Source organism: Microtus oregoni, unplaced genomic scaffold, assembly GCF_018167655.1.
Source record: "Microtus oregoni isolate MIOR12 unplaced genomic scaffold, Mior012 000153F_ref0000387, whole genome shotgun sequence".
Classification (NCBI taxonomy): domain Eukaryota; kingdom Metazoa; phylum Chordata; class Mammalia; order Rodentia; family Cricetidae; genus Microtus; species Microtus oregoni.
The window spans coordinates 317339-336780 of NW_024544808.1; the positions used below are offsets into that span (position 1 = coordinate 317339).

General features: G+C 38.7%; 1 protein-coding gene across 1 annotated transcript; it reads left to right on the forward strand.

Moving 5' to 3' along the window:
• Window positions 1-660: 660 nt before the first annotated feature.
• On the forward strand, window positions 661-19143 carry LOC121445038 (lanC-like protein 3). The gene is made up of 5 exons (XM_041647012.1): window positions 661-804; window positions 4836-4959; window positions 8498-8695; window positions 14846-15053; window positions 18984-19143. The coding sequence occupies exons 1-5, from the start codon at window positions 661-663 to the stop codon at window positions 19141-19143; spliced, it is 834 nt and encodes a 277-aa protein (XP_041502946.1).
• The last annotated feature ends 299 nt before the right edge of the window (window positions 19144-19442 follow it).

The window sequence follows — 19442 nt, forward strand, 5'->3', positions numbered from 1 at the left end:
CCTTTTGTTAATATAGAAACCAAGGTCCTTGCCATGATGACAATGGACTAAACCTCTGAAACTGTAACCAAGCCCCCAATTAAATGCTTTCTAAGAAAAACAAAAAGAAAAAAGAAAAGAAACCAAGGGTGTGGTAGTTACAGTTGAGGAGTGGTTCTGGGGGCTGGAAAGATGGCTTAGCAGTTAAAAGGACTGTCTACTCTTCCAGAGGACCAAGCTTTGATTCCTAGCACCCATATGGCAGCTTACAACTTTCAGCAACTACCATCACAGGGGTATCCCATCCCTTTTCTGGCCTTTTGGACACTGCGTACACGTGGTGCATCATAGATTTATATTCAGGCACAAACTCATGCACATAAAATTGAAAATAAATAAAATCGTTTGCAAAGTGTTTTTAAAATATGGAAAGCCTGGCTTATGTAATTTAAATATGCAGCATAATCAGGCTTTCATCTAATACCAGATGAATTCACAGATAATAACTGCAGAAGCCTATGCTTCTCAAGCCCTCATCTGAATTCATGCCACCTGGCGATCTTGTGAAAATTCAGTTTCTGATTCTGTGGATTTTGAACCGGAGCTGGAAATCTGTATTTCTAAAGGTTCTTGGATGGTGGCAGGACTTCTTCTGGTCCATAGACCACACTTGAAGAGAATATGCATCTGAGATTTCAGATATTTACAGTGAGCTTTGATACTGCCCAAGGACTGAAGTCTCTTTTGTATATCTTAGATGCAGGCATCATTGTTCAATCCATACTGGTAGGTAGCAGAGTTGATGTTTATGTGGAGGATGGCAGTGTAAGTAGAGAAAGCACTGGCTTTCTATCCATGCTGTTCCAGGAAGGGTTGCTCTGGGGAGGGGAGACAACAAGCCTGAGGCTCTCTCAAATAACTCAAATTGGGAGGATGGATGAGAGTGTGTGCTGTATAAAAACTTGACAGGAAGCCCGAAAAGGGATTTCCTTAAACTGTCATGAGTTAAGAGTTATAGGGACCAGCTACCTTTCTCTAAGTTCCTTTCCACGTAATTGTTTCTGCCCTAGCCTCCTTTCACTCTGAGTTTGGGGTGAGCTCCACAGTCTTTCTCCCCCATAGCTCCTGCATGTTTCTGCAAAGTCTCAGCTGCACATGGGTCCATCCCTGCCGTAACCTGACCTGCTGTCAGCATCAGCTGTCATTGCTGGCAGCTTCATTTCTTTCAGAATATGCATTTCAAATTGTTGAGAAGAGAAATTTAGTAGCATTGGATGCCTTAGTATACTGATAGACCTTGGATTTCACTGCTACTATCTGAAAATCCAATTACTGCCAATAGGGGAAGGGCAAATGGTATTTGATGCCCAGACAAAGAAATACAGCTAGCAAAGATTGCTCTTTCGTAGGGGCTGTGTGCCAGTACAGAGTCTGTGGTGTGGGGCAAGCATCTTGCAGCCTACTCCATTTTATTCATTTCCTTAATGAAGGTCATCTCTGTATGGATGTGGTTCAGTCACAGCCTTCAGGCAGGAGCAAGAAACATACCATTTGTTTAATTGCTTTTTCATCTCTTCATACTAGAGGCCAGCCTAATAAGACTATGTTACACGGTCAGTGAAGGGAATCAGTTAACTAATGAAACTGTTTAAAGCAAACCACCATAGACCTGCTTCAGCATTTTTGAGATATCTTTATTTTAATTCAGCCTAAGCCAAGGAGGTTGAAAAAAAAAAACACCAATTAATCCAAAGTATCAACAAAGCATTAGGCCTTCAGGGTTAAGAATACAGGAGAAGGCATCAGGCTTCTTATAGGAACAATTTGATCGGTGGATAGGGAGCTCCTCTGTTGCTTTCTGTCCCTTCCACCTGGAAAGGCTGCTTTCTCATTCCCCGCTATCTGAGTGTACCCAGGGGCCATATCCTCAGAGGGAGTGCACGTGCTCAATTCGCCTTCCTGAGTGATGGAGCAGGAAATGAGATGTTTGAGAAAGCAGACAGGAAAGGGACCCAAACTCAACTCTTACCCCTAAGACTCATGCCCCAATACTTTGCTTCTGTGTTGTTTGTTGGAGGGGGAGGGGTATTTTCTTTCTCAATCTTTCTTCCCACACACAGACTTTTAGGGAGAAGTATTTTCAGTATTTATTTGCTGATCAATAAACTCAAGGGTAGGTCTTGTCTGTTCTCAGAGATAAAGAACTGCGGGCATAACTACTCTCTATCCAGCTGAACAAGCACCGGTGTTCGCTTTGTTTTTCACGGTGTTTCTGTGAGATAAGAAGAGACCGCCCAGACATGATGCATGACCAGGCAAGGTTTTTGAGAGACTATTTTATGAATTCATTCCCTATTTTGAATGGTAGGATGAAAAGAATGGGGGAGGGTACCATGCACAGAACAAGCTGATTTTTTTTGTTTTTTGGCTTCAAAATAAATAGGAGAATAAGAGTACATGTGCAGCCGAGGAAAGAGTCAGTTTTCAGTTCTGAACATGAAAAACAAATAGAAAAACTGTAGTAATTTAGTAATTTGGTGACAATTTTCTGCCAGAGAAATTGTCTGTCACGTGAACTCAGAATCAATATAGGACAGATAAGACCTGTGGATAGCCAAGGAGCAAGATATATTCCTAGGAAAATAAAAGGTGAATGGAATCAGATTAGAATTGTATTAGATCCAAACCCTCCAAGGATCTTAGCAATTTTCTGAAAGAGAGCCAAGATGGAGGAGCTGATTTGAGATTAATGATGTAAGACTTTAAACAGTAAGATTCAGTATAAAATCAGTTGCTCTTACTAAAGAAAAGAGTGTTTTCATATGGCAGGTAAATTTGGGGGCCAACAACTTACATAGTTGAGTCAAAAAATCATTTAGGAAAAATATGCCATTAGGCTAAGGAAAGACCCGAGTTTGGGTGGATGTGACACTGGCGGTACATAGGAAGATGGGGATTTCATGGGTAGAAAGAAAAGAGAGATAAACTCAAGAGACAAAGATAGGTAGAGAGTAAAAGGAAAATTGAAATTAAAAGTCATGATGTAAATGTTTCTGAGCAAGTGGAACTGAGGATAGAGTAAAATCTTAGGGAAGCTGAGCAGCACTTCATCGTCCACGTTTCTTTCCATCTCTAGGTTCATGAATCCAACAAACTGTTGTCTCTCATCTCCATCAGCAGATAGTAAATTCCCTATAGGGCAGAACGTAGCCCATACTTTCAAGAATCTCCCTATGAGATCAAGTGAGGGCCTTACTAGAATAGAAACTCAATAAATAATAATTGGTAAATTAATGAGTAGATAGTTTCCTTTTTTCTTGAATACATTTTGAAATGTGGTATCAGTATATAAGCTGGGCAAACCTAGAACTTGAGATTTTCCTGATTTAGCTTCCCAAGTGCTTGGATTACAGGATATGTGCCATACTTAGTAACGGATTCTTCTTTAAGTAATCATCTTGTTAAGTAAGTCCTAGATTTGAGGAACCCAGAAAATGGATTGTACTTTATTTTCCTAATATTGATTAAAACAGGGAATTTATGGTTTAGATCATTATTGTTTTATTTAAAAAAATAATTTGTTGGTCTAATGACAGATATAGATAAGTGAGCCCTATGGGTCTTTAGGAGAGAGGCCTAGATTCAGTGATGTTTTTCTTGCTCCTAGAGTCAATCAGGCTGGACTGTAGATAGCTTTTTCCAGGTCAGCCTGACCAGTACTTTTCTATTACTGTTTGCCTTTTTGGGAAGCTTGGTGTCCTCAGAGCAAGTCAAAGTCTATTATGTTCACTGTCCTAGCGCCAGCACCTACAATAAGCTTATTTGAAATGGAATACACGCTTAAGAAATGATTGTGAAAAGAAGGGGAAGAGAAAAGGAAGCAAGAGTAGGGGTAAAGGAAGGAAGTTTCTGTTTTTTATATTTCCTCTAAAACTTAGTCATCTGTTATCAAAGTTTCCTCTTCCCCCAACCTCAATTTTTGTGTTAGGCACCAGAGATTCAAACTAATGAAACTTAATCAGACTGATGCTCTTAAGGGACTGATAGTCTAGTGAGATACAGAACTAAGACAGCAAGAGGGGAAGTGTTTCATCATAACAGGAAGCTCGATAATAGAGTAAACAAACCAAAGGAAGCATCCAGTTGGCCCCTGAGGGGAGACAGGTCACTGAGCATAGTGCAAACCAGAGGAGAATATTAACAAGCTCCTTTGTGCTTTGGAGGCTTGACAGATTCTCCTTTCATAATCCTAAAACTGATTATACACAGTTTGAGGAAAATGTGAAAGACCACAAGCCCTTGGATTTCAGCCTTTCTCAATTCGGAATCATTTTAGTGATTAAGTGATTTTTGTCTTGGCACAACTGGACGTTGCTTTCATTCCGGGAACGCAAGTGGATGCTCTAAATTTGTCACTCAGTGGCTTGATGTAGAGACATGGCTTTATATGCACAGCCTAAATGCCTCCAATTAAAGGTCTGATGTCTGGGACAGACCTGTATGTAGCATATGCTGTGGCAGGAGTAGTGGCTTTGTTAAGCACAATCCATTAGCATCAGCGTTTGTTCATTCCTGAGGAAATTCTTGTCGCCATGACAAGGATTAATGATAGAACATGTATATGGTGGTCTTTGTATTTTGTAACAACCTATCACGGCTAAAGTGTCTATTTTAAATGTTCTGAAGAGGGTAGATAAACTTGAATCAAAAGAAGGAGAACAAGTGGCAAAATAGGAAGGAAGTTTGGCTAAATTTTACATATAGGATAGCCTTTTTAAGCCCTCTGATTTAATGTTTGAGGGGCCAGAGATAGAAGTCCTGCTTCGACTTTGACTTTTTGATCTTTCTTTATTCAGGTATTGACCCCAGCACAAATTAAATCAATATGCCAGGCAATTTTGTACTCTGGGAAGCAGTACGCCCTGAAGAAGAGAAAGCCGTTCCCCCTGATGTATTCTTACTATGGAACTGAATACTTGGGTGAGTGGCACATGCCTATAGGCTGGAGAGTCTCTACTGGTAACACTGAATAAAGAACGAATTCTTTCAGTTTTGCTATAGAACAGTGATTCTCAACCTGTAGGTCATGACCCCTTTTGGGGGTCTACTGACACTTTCACAGAGGTCGCATATCAAATATCCTGCATACCAAATATTTATAATATGATTCACAACAGTAGCAAAATTACAATTATGATGTGGCAATGAAAATAATTTTATGGGGGAGGGTCACCACAACATGAGGAACTGTCTTAAAGGATCACAGCATTAGGAAGGTTGAGAACCACTGCTGTAGACGGTCATTATTCATGAGCAAGAAATACTTTAAAGCATTTGAAAACAAAAATTTAGATATAATTTAATACCTTTTCAAAGTGTGAATGACGGTAATATAAATATTTTAATATTTATGTTCACTAAAGATGAAAACCTTATTATCAACCACTTATTTATTTGAGATAGAAGTCTCAATACATTGCTTAAGCTGCCCTTGAAGTATTGGATTCAAACAAATACCCTACATTAGCTTCCTGAGGGACTGGAACTATGGGCATATATCATCATACATGGCTTAACTTTGTTGAAACATGATGAACAATTATTACACTGATTCTAAGTACTGTTTTTGAATAGGGGAATAAGATCAATTCAGTAAGTTTTTAATGATAGCAGATTCATAACAGGCAACTGATCTACAGTGACTAATTTTGAGGTCCGATTCATGTAAACAAAAGATGAGTTCCCCCCACCCCAGTTTGAGTCCTTACACTCCTGAGCAAGACTTGTAAGACATACTTACAAGTGGTGTTGTGTCACAAAGTGACCTCTTACCTTTTAATTATTGTTTATGTTCCTTTTACCTAGAATGTTTCACTTCCCAGATACCCCTCATCTGCTTCTAATACTCACACTTCCCAACTTTGTGCAAACCTTATGAGATATACTGAGACTCATTCTGTGTCTTAGGGAAAAAGGTAGTTGAAGCCTATCTTGAGAATCATTAACATGTTTCAGGTATTTTCCCCTGAAGCAAATAGGGTGACATCATGGTATCGCGCCCACACTGTTGAGGGAGTCCTCACTGTAACTTATTATAATTTGTGACTCACTTGTTCAACTGCCCTGTCAGGTTTTATGCACATTCAGGCTAGGGATTAATTCATTTAGCTCTGTGATCCTTGGACCTTTGCCACGAGGCTACATTTAATGAGGTTATCTGAATGAATGGCCGAATGGCTAATGAGCAACATTAGTGTGAGCTTTTTCAAAGAAGTCTTGCATTCTTTTCTAAGTCTTTGTAGGATCAGACCTTGAAACAGGATTTGAGTATAAAAATCTTATTTGAAATGTGATCCTAGAAAGCATTGCTAGGGGAGTGGAGAAATGAGACAAGGAAGAGGAAGAATTTCATTGCAATATAATGAGCAGTTCTAGATAGCACAGTCTCTGTGTGAGACTTTTGAACTGCTTTGACAAAAGGCCTGCTGTAACAACTTAAAGGAGGGGACATTTCAGAAGGTACATTCTATTGTCACGTGACTGAACTCATTCTGGGCCCATAATAGGGAAGAACATCATGGGAGCAGAACCGTATAGCAGCAGTTACTCCTCTTGTGCTAGATGAAAATCAGGGAGAAGGAAGGAAGAAGACTGTCAAAGATATATACTAAGCAATGTGCTTCTTCTAGATAAGCTTCATATTCCAACAGTTCGACAATATCCCAAAATAGCGCCACTCACTGGAGCACAAGCATTTACTGTATGGCAAATATTTCATATTCAAACTCATTTTCCCTGGAGACTCTTAGAAGACATATAGGACATACCTCATAATTGTCTTACCCAGTCTGAGAAGTTCAGATATGTATCTATGCATTTCCTGCTGTATTGGTTGGCTGCTCCAGGGGTGTTAATTCTGTATGTGTTGAGCATATTCCTGTGGCCAGAGAAGAATTCAGGCTAAATAAGAACTATTTAAGGTAGAGAGTTTGGAGAGAATAGATGTACCTGAGTGGAAAGTTTGCCAGCATACGAGCAGTGTCTTTTACAGTTCTTTCATTAACAGTATTTTTTAAAGATAAATTGACATTCTGGACATTGATATACATACTACATACCACATTTATGATAAATATGGAAATACTTTCCTGAAAACTCAAGCTTTCTTTTAATAATTATTACCATATATAATATGCAATATGTTTTAATGTAAGACTAAACAATATGCATCATATATATTCTAAGCTGTATATGTTATATAATATGTGAATATTTATATGAATATTGTTTATTTGTATAAATAATGAAGCACTAATAAAGGAACTGGCTTAAAGGATTATAAGGCTGAAAAATCCAGACCTAAAAAGGTCAATATTGTAAGATTCAGGCTGAGTCTAAGGCCCAGGGAGAAGGCAAATGCCTAAGCTGGAGAATTATTTCTTAGTGTTTTTGTTCCATTCAGGCCTTGATGAGTGGGTGAGGACTACAAACATTAGCAAGGGAAATCTTTAATCATTTTTATAGGTTCAACTTTTTTTTTTCAAGGTAGGGTTTCTCTGTGTCACAGCCCTGGCTGTCCTGGAACTGTTTTTGTAGACCAGGCTGGTCTTGAACTCACTGAGATCTGCCTTCCTCTGCCTCCAGAGAGCTGGGATTAAAGGTGTGCACCACCACTACCCGATGCCAGGTTCAACTTTTATTATTGTCTCTACAAGCACTCAAAAAGACGTACCTAGAAATAATGTTCAACAAAATCTCTGGGTACCATCTTGCCCAGTTCAGTTGCCACATAGACTCACTTATGCTCCTGCTGCAATCTACTATATAGAGTACTTCACTTATATTCTAAAAATTTTTTCAAATATGATTCACTTTCTGAACTGAATGAGGAGAGGTCTCTTCAAGAGTATAGGCAAACTCATATTCATCTTTGTGTCTCCATGGTGAGATAACGTCCAAAACACAAGTATTCATTGTGAAGACTTCAATGAATTCATGCCAAGAGAAAGGGATTTTTTCCCTCTTTTGTTTACTCATCTATCTTTAGCATCTAAAGATCTAAAGCATCTGGTGCATAGTAGATGCTTAATACTTATATTTTAAATAGATTGATGAATTATTAAGATATCAAGACCAAATTGATCTTAAGCATTTTGGGAATATTTTTATAAGATCAAATTTTTTTTATAAAAAGCTTAACAGTTTTAGTTAGGGTTTGTGGACCATATGGTTTCAGTCACAAATTCAAGTCTGCTGTACGATGCGAAGGAAGCAGAGAACAATGTGCAAATGGCTATGTTCTAATAAAACTTTATTTACAAAAGTAATGAGTGAGTCAGATTTGGGCTGCAAGCTATACTTTTCTGCTCGTTTAGGTTTTAGCAACTCAATTGTTATAGTACTATAAGTGCTTTTAAATAATATTTTAGTGTAAAACAAATCTCACAATTTTCTTTTCACTAGATCAAACTACCTCACCTCGCTTGATGGATAAATGATGCTTGCTTTGTCCACACAGGGGCAGCTCATGGCCTGTCATCCATTCTGCAAATGCTTCTTTCTTACCACGAGCATCTCAAGCCTTCAGATCGGGAGCTGGTGTGGCAGAGTGTGGATTTCCTCATGGAACAGGAACAGAATTGCAACTGGCCACCTGAGCTGGGAGAAACGATCGAGAGAGAGAATGAACTGGTCCACTGGTGCCACGGTGCTCCAGGTCTCGCATACACTGTTGTCTGAAAACAGAAACAGGGCTGCCTTTCACTGAGCTTACACAGAGGGAGGTTCATTTTTCTGACATCCGAGGGTATTTCTCATCCTGGGCCATAGCTATCAAGCTGAAATTTTTGAAAACTAAAATAATATCTTGATCTTTAAAGGATTTCTGAAAATCATTCCACAGGTTGAAAAAAACACAGCTCTCTATCCACAGTGTTAAACAAGCACTCCCTCAGAATGTAATGTGAGTCACATATGTAGTCTGAACTATTAGGTATTTGAGTGCTAGAACGAGTGATGAGTATGTTCAGCGTTCTGGGTTTGAGTCCCAGAATATATGCACAAAAAGAATCAGTAGCCACATGTTCAAAAGCAAAAAAGAAATGGGTAGAATTAATTTTAATAATATGTAACCCAAATATTATTTTAGTAGAATACAAATTTAAAAATAGATATGACTGGGCTAGGGACTAAAGGCACTGCTGGTAGAATGTTTGCCTGGAACACAGAGGACCTGGGTTCAATCCAGAGCACTAAAAATAATGTTAGTGTACATTCTTTCAGACATTGAAATCCTTAAAATTTCCTGTTGATTTTAAAGTTATGTAACATTATAATCAAATGCTGCATTTTAGAGTCTTTTTAGCTACATTGGAAAGTGCACATCCACAGCCTGATCACTTACGTGGTGGCCTCTGTCATGCCTAGGAGCCTCACAGCTTGTAAATCTCTAATCCTAGGATCTATCACAACCCAGTGAATTACAACGTATATTTGACCAGTATCCTTATGAAATTTGTGTTAATCTTTAAGTTTCAGATGCATGGCTTTGAAATTCTTGGTCAACTGAGTATTTCCAGTAATAATTAATAAAATGTCTAATGAAATAACAACTCATCCCCCAATGAATTCTGAAATTGAGCCTTGAACCCAGAAAAACTTCACTATTCTATCCCACGTTTTACAAATCCCATTATACAACTAACTAGCCTTTTGAAGAAGGAATAATTTAAAAGAAGTTAAATTCAAACAAATAAATTCGGTTAATTGACAAGGAGACTGGAATTATCAAATAATACAGTTATTAAATTTATTTTTGACAATTTCATGTGTATATAATGCTTTTATAATCTCCCCTTCCAAAATATTTTGATTATGAATGAATTTAGTTTACCAGGCTGTGCTTCAAACAGAAGAGCACAACTTTAAATTGCATTTGATTTATTTTTGTCTTGTTACCTGATTTTTATTGCCTCCCTTCTTCCTGTAATTAATGTTCTCTAATCAAATTAGAGTTCTGTTTTATCCTTGATACAGTTTGAATAATATGTCACTGTCTACTGTCATATTTTCTTTGCCTGCCACATTTAACTATGGAAGGAATGGCAAATTGTGTATTTTAAAAGTACCAAGACATAGTACATTATGTTCGGCCTAGTTGCTGTCAGGTATAATTTGTGCCCATTACTTCTTGCTTTGACCTTTTTGGGGAGAAAAAACACAGCAGTTATTTCCCATTCTGGAAATCATGTTTCTTGTTATACTCAATACTTCTATTTCTCCTTCCCCTTAATCATTCTCAGCGGTGGTCTCTGGATATTCTCCAAGCATCCCAGGATTCCTAAATTCTGGAGATGTCCCAAATTAAATATAGACTATTTTAAAAGGACTCAGTATGCTAGTAAAAGCCCTTAATAGAGTAGAAAGAAATCTACTAAAATGAGTGGGTGAGCCTGTTGAAGTAGGTGTTTAAATGACTGTTATTGTACCCTTTCTGAATACCAAATGCCATCTGTTTCAGCAGGTCATGGATAGGATTCATGACATTGGAGACTTTATTTACCCTCCTGTAACATTCACTCTAAGTGTTTTAAGAAGAGTAACATAAATATATTGCTTCAAATCAAAACTAAGTCCATGTAGTCACCAGAGTATGAAAAAGAAACCGATTAGCTAATTAAATAAGGTCGTTATTTCTGCTTACCTCAGCCCTCACCTAATAGTGATTATAAAACTGGTCATTGCAAGTCAGAGACAGTCAAGATCTCACTGAAGCTGACTACAAGAAATTTCTCTCCAAATTCAACAGGAAATGGCCTAGAAAAAAATAATTTTATTTATTTGAGAAAAATTTTGAGAACAGATTTGTGAACAGCACAGATGGTTTGGGATGACAGACCATTCCTATGATTAAAAATCTGCCAGAGATAATCTATAGTGTGGAACTTCATTAATGCTACCTTATTCACACCTTAGCTTCCTATGGGCTTTCTTTCAGCTCACCTCTACAAGTGACTACCCTAGATATTAGGTATGAAATACATAACTAGTTCTTGACTATAGATGAGCAACCCTGGGGTCTAATTGTAACTCTAACAAGTGACCATGAAAAAAAATCTCTTTTTTTTTAAAAAAAAATCTGAAATGAGTATGCTGAAGTGGAGTAGTGAATCTCAGTATTTTTGTCATCATTGACACATCTTCACATCTGGACCTTTGCCATTCCTAAGGGAAGTATCTCAGATGCTTTTATAAATACCTACAGTGACATGTAGCTTTGTGTTCTTAAATACAATAAAGTATTGCAGGAAGACTCATGTGATCCTTTCATAACCTTGATAACTCTGAAATACAGGATGGAAGTCATTTGCAGAATCATTAAAACAAATGCTGTGGCTAAAATAACCTTCCTGGCTGCATCAGGTTACAGCATTACTTTGATAACACTGACAGTGCACTTCCTTTATTCTGTGTGAAACACAGGTGTGAGCAGTTTTGAAATTTCATTCCACTAAGGCTCTTGGGTAGGTGACTTTGAATAAAGAGCAATGCTCCTGGAGCACAGATTGGTAGTTAAGTTTGTAATGACTCAACAAAATTACACATCCTAGCATGAACCTGGGTGGTGATGCTCCAGTATGTTGAAGTAGTGTATTCTATCTGTCACAAGTCTCTGAAGACCCCACATTTCAAAGATTTCGTCTCCCCAAACCATCTTTATTAAGTTGTGATTTAATTTCCTGGTTGTATTTGGCAAAGTCATCTACCATCACTGACTTCTGTTTTATATCATTGAAGACTAATTAGTGGTCGTAGGAAAGAGCTGTGCTAATTCCCATCGCAGTCAAAGAAACATGACATCCTTTCCTTTAAGAATCAGAAGCGTTAGGATGGTTTCCATTAGGTCAGAGTAGGTGCTAACAAATTTAGAATATGTTCAAGGCCCTACTCTGTCCAGAGCCCTAGGATCCATAGCTTTTTTTTTTTTTTTTTTACTATCTGGGGCTAATGCTTGATATAGCAATTGAAATCATCTCAGTCTATCTTCTTTTATACATCTCTGCTCTGCTTCTAGTGCCAGCTTCCACTAAATCAGTGGTGCTCAACCTTTCTAATGCTACAACCCTTTGATACAGTTTCGCACGTTGTGGTGACCTCTCCTAAAACTACAACCCTTTGATACAATTGCGCACATTGTGGTGATCCCAACCATAAACTTATTCTCATTGCTACTTCATAACTGTCATTTTGAAATGGTTATGAGGGGTAATCCAAATATCTGATATGCAGGGTATCTGATATGAAATCCCTGTGAAAGGGTTTGAGGCTCACAGTTTGAGAACCACTGTGCAAGGGTGCTAAATGAGGTATTGCAGGATCAACAGACATTTGTGGAACTATTTGGTAGCAAAGCACCACACCAGATGAGGAGAAAAGAAAAGGAATATGATAAAAATTCCTGCCCTTTAGTGGTTTGCCTTAGAGCAGGGGAGGCAGACATGGAAACAGATAGTTTAAATTTGGTTATGTATAAGTGCTACATTATATATAGTGTGAGATAGGATCCAAGAAGAGAGATTTCTCATGCTGCCTCCAGATTCAGTGAAGGCTTCCTAAAGAAAGTGATTTCTGAGTTGAGTTGTGCCAGGAAATACAGGAGGCTTCTTCCAAGAATAACAGGCACTCAGTAGCATTGGAGCACTGTAGGTAGTCTGGTTTTATGAAAGTCAGAAACTTCAGTCCAGGAATGAAGAAGCAGCTAGCGGACAGAACAGGATGTTGTTCATGAAGGGCTTTCTGTATCATGCTATGGTGCCCGTATAATAGGGAACCCTTTGGCTTTTCCTTGGCTCAACCACTTTCCACCTAACACACTCTTTTCTGTGTGTCTGGAAGCAGGCTGTACTCTCAAGGGAACCTACTAGGCCAAGGGTTGTTGGACAAAGAAGCTAATAAAAGCCAGAGAAATGGCTTTCATGGAGACTGGCTTTATTCTGTCTGATTCTGAGGGATGTTAATAGGCACAAGATCCACTGAAAGTTTGGTTCTGTGTTCAGGCAAGGGAGTAGTAGACTTTTGTATTCCATGATAGCTCCAGAGGGCTGAGTATTTGATACAATTTTCTGTTTGCCTGTGGGGCAATCTCTAAAGGCAGGAATCCAGGACGTGTGTTAGCAGCCAGCTGTTAAAAGAATTCAGGCGTGGTCTGTTTCCTGATAAGATAAAGGGAAGCTGAGTCAGTTACCTCATTGATTACTGCTCATCATCCAGAACTCAATTATAAGATGATAGTCTAGTAGGCCTTTCCCACCAGCAGGGACTCTTCCTGTGTGTTTCCATAACTATATTTGTTGTTACATAGCCTAGTTTGCACCTCCAGATTAAGCTATAAAATCCATTAAAGACAGAGGCCTTTTTTTATTGATTTTCATTGAGCTGTACATTTTCTCTGCTCCCCTCCCTGCCACTCCCCTCTCCTTTTACCCTCTCCCATGGTCTGCATGCTCCCAATTTACTCAGGAGATCTTGTCTTTTTCTACTTCGCATGTAGATTAGATCCACATATGTCTCTCTTAGGGTCCTCTTTGTCTAGGTTCAGACAGAGGCCTTTTAAAATCAGCCTCTGCCATATAGTTCATGCTCAGTTGGTCTAAACAGTCACTATGTCCTATGAAATTATTCTTCGGCAAATTTCATCTCCATTTTTCCGCTAACAAAGCTAGCTCGGAGCTCTTCTGTCTTTCTTTAGGTGTTTCCTCATAATACTATGTACGAACAATCACATTGTTATTCAAAAATCAAAACCAACCAGTTCATAATAAAAGACTTCTAGTAGTTCCCTATCACCCACAGTATACAGTCTAAAATGCCTAACAAAACTATCATACCATCCAGAATCTGAACTCATTCTTACTCTTTTACCGTCCTGGTCCCTTGGTTAGGATGCTGCCACCCTGACTTGTGGTTTAAACTTAGATGTCTTGAACCTCTTAGCCTCTGTGATCTTTGGTGCCTAATATGTTTTCCCTGCCTCGTCTTGGGCCTGGCGTTTCTTATGTAGCCTACAAACCCCAGAAAACGCCAGCTTCCATCCAAGGCCTCCCCTGACTGTTTCCATCAGGATGGTTTTCACTTGTCTGATCTCTAGTTTTGCTGACAGCAGCATGGGCCCATGCCTTATTTTAGTCACAGTGTCTACCTAAATTTTAGTGGGTGAGCCCATCAAGACATTTATTCTATTCAAGGCCATTGTTTCCACTTTAAAAATATAATTTTGGAGGGTGCTAGGCACAAATCCCAGCGCCTCACACTCGCTAGACAAGCCTTCTACCACTGTGCTAGTCTCTTAGCCCTTTCCTGCCTTCTGGCAAGGAGGAAAGTAGGCTATGTAGGAGCTGGAGTCATCTTGGATTATTAATTTCACTATGGACTGGCCGACCTTGCAACTTGGGGAAAATAATTTCAATTAATAGTTGTCATGTCTCTTGTTTCTGCTCTTGCTTCTGTACTGGCAAGTTTCGAAAGAATGTTTATTTCCGTGGAACATGAAATATGGGAAGGGCTAACCTCAAAGCTGGAGTAGACATCTTATTGAGGTTGTCTGATTGCACTGTTATTCCTGGAAAGGCTCCTTCTTTGCTCTTAAGCAAACGGGTATTGTTATAAATATATAAACATTGCAAATTCTGAACTTCTATGGGATAATGGGTCATATTAGTTGCCGTGCTTTAGAAGTCTTCTCTTTGGAAATGTAGCTAGGAATGTAAAAACAAAAGACACTGGATGGGGATTCAGGAGGTGTACACCTTTGAGAAGTATGTTATTAAGTCCTGAAAGTCACCTCTTATTGTCATTGATGTTTTTACAGGAATTGCTTATCTGTTTGCCAAAGCTTATCTTGTTTCCAAGAAACCACAGTACCTGGATACATGCATACGCTGTGGGGAGCTAACATGGCAGAAAGGCCTACTGAAGAAGGGGCCAGGGATTTGCCATGGTGTAGCCGGCAGTGCCTATGTCTTCCTTCTGCTATACCGTCTTACAGGAAACTCCAAATACATCTACCGTGCTCAAAGGTCAGCTGTTTTCATGCACATATTCTTACAAATCCCTTTTGCCCTTGAGACAAGATCTTTTGTGTCTTAGGCTGGTCTTAAATTCCCTATATAGTGATCAACGACCTTGAATTCCTGACTCTTTAGTTTTGCAGGTTCTAAACTTACAGATGTACACTACCACACCATTTTATGAGGTGCTAAGGATTAAAACCAGAGCTTCTTATGTGCTAGTATTTGTCTACTACATTCTGAGTTCTAATTTTTGAAATCTTAATCTAATTGATTTTCTAAGCAGGTAATATAGTCCCCTGGTTTCAAATGTGTAATAAAAAGGAGCATAGCATAACGATCATCCCCCCCCCCCAGCCATTTAATTGACTTCCCTGGAGATATTGTCTGGTGTGACTTCCCAAGTTGTTGTCTGCAAATATGGGAATATATATCAAATTTTGTTTTTCTTATACAAATGATAGTGCCTTGTTATCTTGTTGATTATGCTATATGAATACATAAAGGGCCTTGTCTAACATTTTTGTTAGTCTTACTAAAACAAGAATATTTGACTCCAGTTTCCAATAATTTCATTATAAACAGTGCTGCCTTTTACCCTGTATGAATAGATTATTCTTTCCTGCCTTCTGTGTAGGAGGGAAGTTGCCTATGCAGGAGGCAGAGTCATCATGGGTTACTAATTTCTTACACTGTGAACCTCCAGACCTTGCAACTGAAGGGAAATAATTTCTAATTCCTAATTTCTATTAATAGTTACCATGTCTCTTGTTTCTTCTCTTGCTTCTGTAGTGGATATTACCTTTGTTTTGTTAGCAAGTAAATTCCTAAATTAGTCTCTGTAGTTTATTCCCTGAAGCGTTGATACATATGGAAACCAGATGTAGAGCAGACAGCATTGTTTTGAATAGAAATAACTCCATACTGATTAACTGTATATGCTGTGTCAGAAAGACTATGAATAGACTATAAATAAACTGGTAGGAAACTGAGCAGTCCCTTTGAAGGCATGTGCAAGCTGTCTGTGTAGGTCCTCAGAAGAGGTCTTGGTGTTCTGGGTGGCACTTATGTCTGATAAGTTAGGAGGCTTTTCAGCCACACCCCCCATATGATTTGATTCTCTTGTATCTGAGTTGTCATTTAGTCGAGGCCAAAGAGTGGTCCCTCATAGTTGTGAGAATCCTTTTGAAAGGATATACCCAGAATCATATTGGTTATGTGAAATAGTGCCCATTTCTCAGATGTGTTGGCTGGTTTAAATAAGTTAACACATGAAAATTATTTTATTTTTTAAGTTTTTAAAACTTTATTATAAAAAATTTGCAAATAAATACAAGAAAATCATTTTAAATAATGCCTGGAATATATAACTTCTATGTAAAGATTAACTTTTGTTATTACTAAATTTGAGTTTTATCATTTCTAAGTTTTATCTTTGCATATATATACATTACTCATTTCTGAAAATGGTATCAGTAGTAAAATGAAAACTGTTGTGTCAAAAATGTACTCACTGTTCCCCAAATCAAATTAACCATTTTTCTCAATAATTCTCAGCTAAAATGGGAGCCTGAATGGTAATTACAGAACTAAAAAGAATGGACAATATTGGGTACAGTACATATAAAAGCCTAATGGTTCTATAAAAAACACTGAGCTAAGAAAACCTCATCATTTATAAATTATTACTTCTAAATAATAATTTATAAACTTATTTATATGTAATTATACATATTGAGTTAATTCTTTTTTTTCATTTTTTTTTATTATTGAGAAAAGGAAGAAAAAAAAAACAAGTTTCCACCTCCTCCCAGCCTCGCATTTCCCTCCCCCTCCTCCCACCCTTCTCCCCCTCCTCCCATCCTTCTTCCCCTCCTCCCACTCCTCTCCCCCTCCCTCTCCAGTCCAAAGAGCAGTCAGGATTCCCTGCCCTGTGGTAAGTCCTAGGTCCTCCCCCCTCTGTCCATATCTAGGAAAGTGAACATCCAAACTGGCTAGGCTCCCACAAAGCCAGCACATTGCATAGGATCAAAACCCCGTGCCATTGTCCTTGGCTTCTCATCAGCCCTCATTGTTCGCCATGTTCAGAGAGTCCAGTTTTAACCCATGCTTTTTCAGTCACAGTCCAGCTGGCCTTGGTGAGCTCCCAGTAGATCAGCTCCACTGTGCACCCCTCGTGGTCCTGACTTCTTTGCTCATGTTCTCCCTCCTTCTGCTCCTCATTGGGACCTTGGGAGCTCAGTCCAGTGCTCCAGTGTGGGTCTCTGTCTCTATCTCCATCCATCACCAGATGAAGGTTCTATGATGATATGCAAGATATTCGTCAGTATTGCTAGAGGCTAGGGTCATTTCCGGTTCCCTATCCTCAGCTGCCCAAGGAACTAACTGGGGACCTCGGCTTGGGCTCCTGGGAGCCACTCTAGGTTCAAGTCTCTTGCCAACCCTAAGGTGGCTCCCTTAACTAAGAATTGTGCTTCCGTGCTCCCCTATCCTACCTTCCTTTATCCCAATCTTCCTTTTTCCCCAAGTTCCCCCCATCCTCCCCTTGTCACTTTTCTCTCCCCATCTCCCCTTACCCCCATCCCACCCCACCCCCAAGATCCCAATTTTCTCCCCCGCAATTTTGTCTACTTCCCATAGCCAAGAGGATAACTATATGTTTTTCCTTTGGTTCAACTTCTTACTTAGCTTCTTTAGGATCACCAATTGTAGATTCCGTGACCCTTATTTATGGCTAGAAACCAATTATGAGTGAGTACATCCCATATTCATCTTTTTGGGTCTGGGTTACCTCACTCAGAATAGTGTTTTCTATTTCCATCCATTTGCATGCAAAATTCAAGAAGTCATTGTTTTTTACTGCAGTGTAGTACTCTAATGTGTAGATATTCCACACTTTCTTCAATTCTTAATATTAATAATTCTTTGCTGTTTAGAAGTGCAAACTCTTATTTAAATGACTGCATATTTAAGAAAACAGTTGATAGAAAATCAGTAACAAGTGGAATTGCAATTTATTTCCTCATTTATTTTAAGCTGCCTGCAATAGTTTCAATGGCCCACAAAAGACCTAATGAGTAATTACTCTTGATAGGACTCCTGTGGTGGCTGTAATAATCTAACTTTATGACAGTACAAACTCTCAGGCCTCACCAGCATCAGAATTGGAGAATATTTTTGTTGATGATGACAAAGGAATAAGATAGTTAAAAACCATGATATTGGTGAGAGCATTGGAAAGGCTGGAGACTACTATACAATGTTGTTTAGTTAATTTAAATAAGAAAATGAAAGTCAAAGAAAAATGTTTTTCACCAAAATTTTAGAGATCAGTGACTTATTTTAAAGGCAAATTGTCTTAAGAGCAATGCCTCATAGTTGAATTTACTATTTGATGGCACCATTATGAAAAGTTGCTTGCATTCTCCCATTCATCTTCATCCTTTGTTGCCCAAAGCAGATTGTGTAAAACCCTCACATTTATTTTCAGCCTCTGTGCTCTGTCACATATAAATGAGACCGAGTTCAGAAATAATATGCTTCCAGAAACACAAATATTTAGATTTTTAAAAAAGGAACAGTGATATATAAGTTTGCTTTGGTTCAAGATAAACAAAAGTAGGATGATTTATGTGACTTTTTCACTTATAATTATTGGACAGTGGAAGGAATAGAATCTCAGAAAATTCCAATGTGCTTTGATTAGCAGCTCCTAAAAATAGTTGGATTTGTTTGGCAACAAACTCTGTTGCAAAACACAAAGACTTATATAACTGATCTTTTTTTTCTCTAGAGAATGGAGTTTTCTCAAATTAATTACATAATTCTGAAAACAACCTGACACTAAAACTTTAACTTCATAAAAGAAGAAGAGCATCCTGTAGCAGGTCACATGGACACAGTCATATTAAATCTGTTCGTGCTTTCTTCTTCTCTTAGGTTTGCACAATTCTTGTTCACTGAAGAATTCAAAGCTGGTTCATGGGTCCTTGAAAGCATATATAGCTTGTATGAAGGCTTCTCTGGCACGGTTTGCTTTCTCATTGATTTGCTACAGCCCAATCAGGCTGAATTCCCTCTCTTCAGCGTCTTTGTTTAAAGGCTCCATCTCCCATTGCATCCTGGCAGAAGTCCCCTGAGATTTCCTGGGCCTCCTCTAGGCAGTTTCCCACATAATCCACATCCAATGGCATCACAACTATGAGCCTTCACATTGCTGCCAGAAGGATGAGCTCAGCCTGATGAAGCAGCGTGATACCAGACTGGAGAGAGAGCCTGCCAAGCAAAGATGCCACAACTCATCTAAAAATCACAGATTTGATGTTTCAGGGGAGAGATGTAAAACCGAAGATCGAGAGAAAGCAAAAGGAAAATAATGTTTTCCAGTTCATGACACTG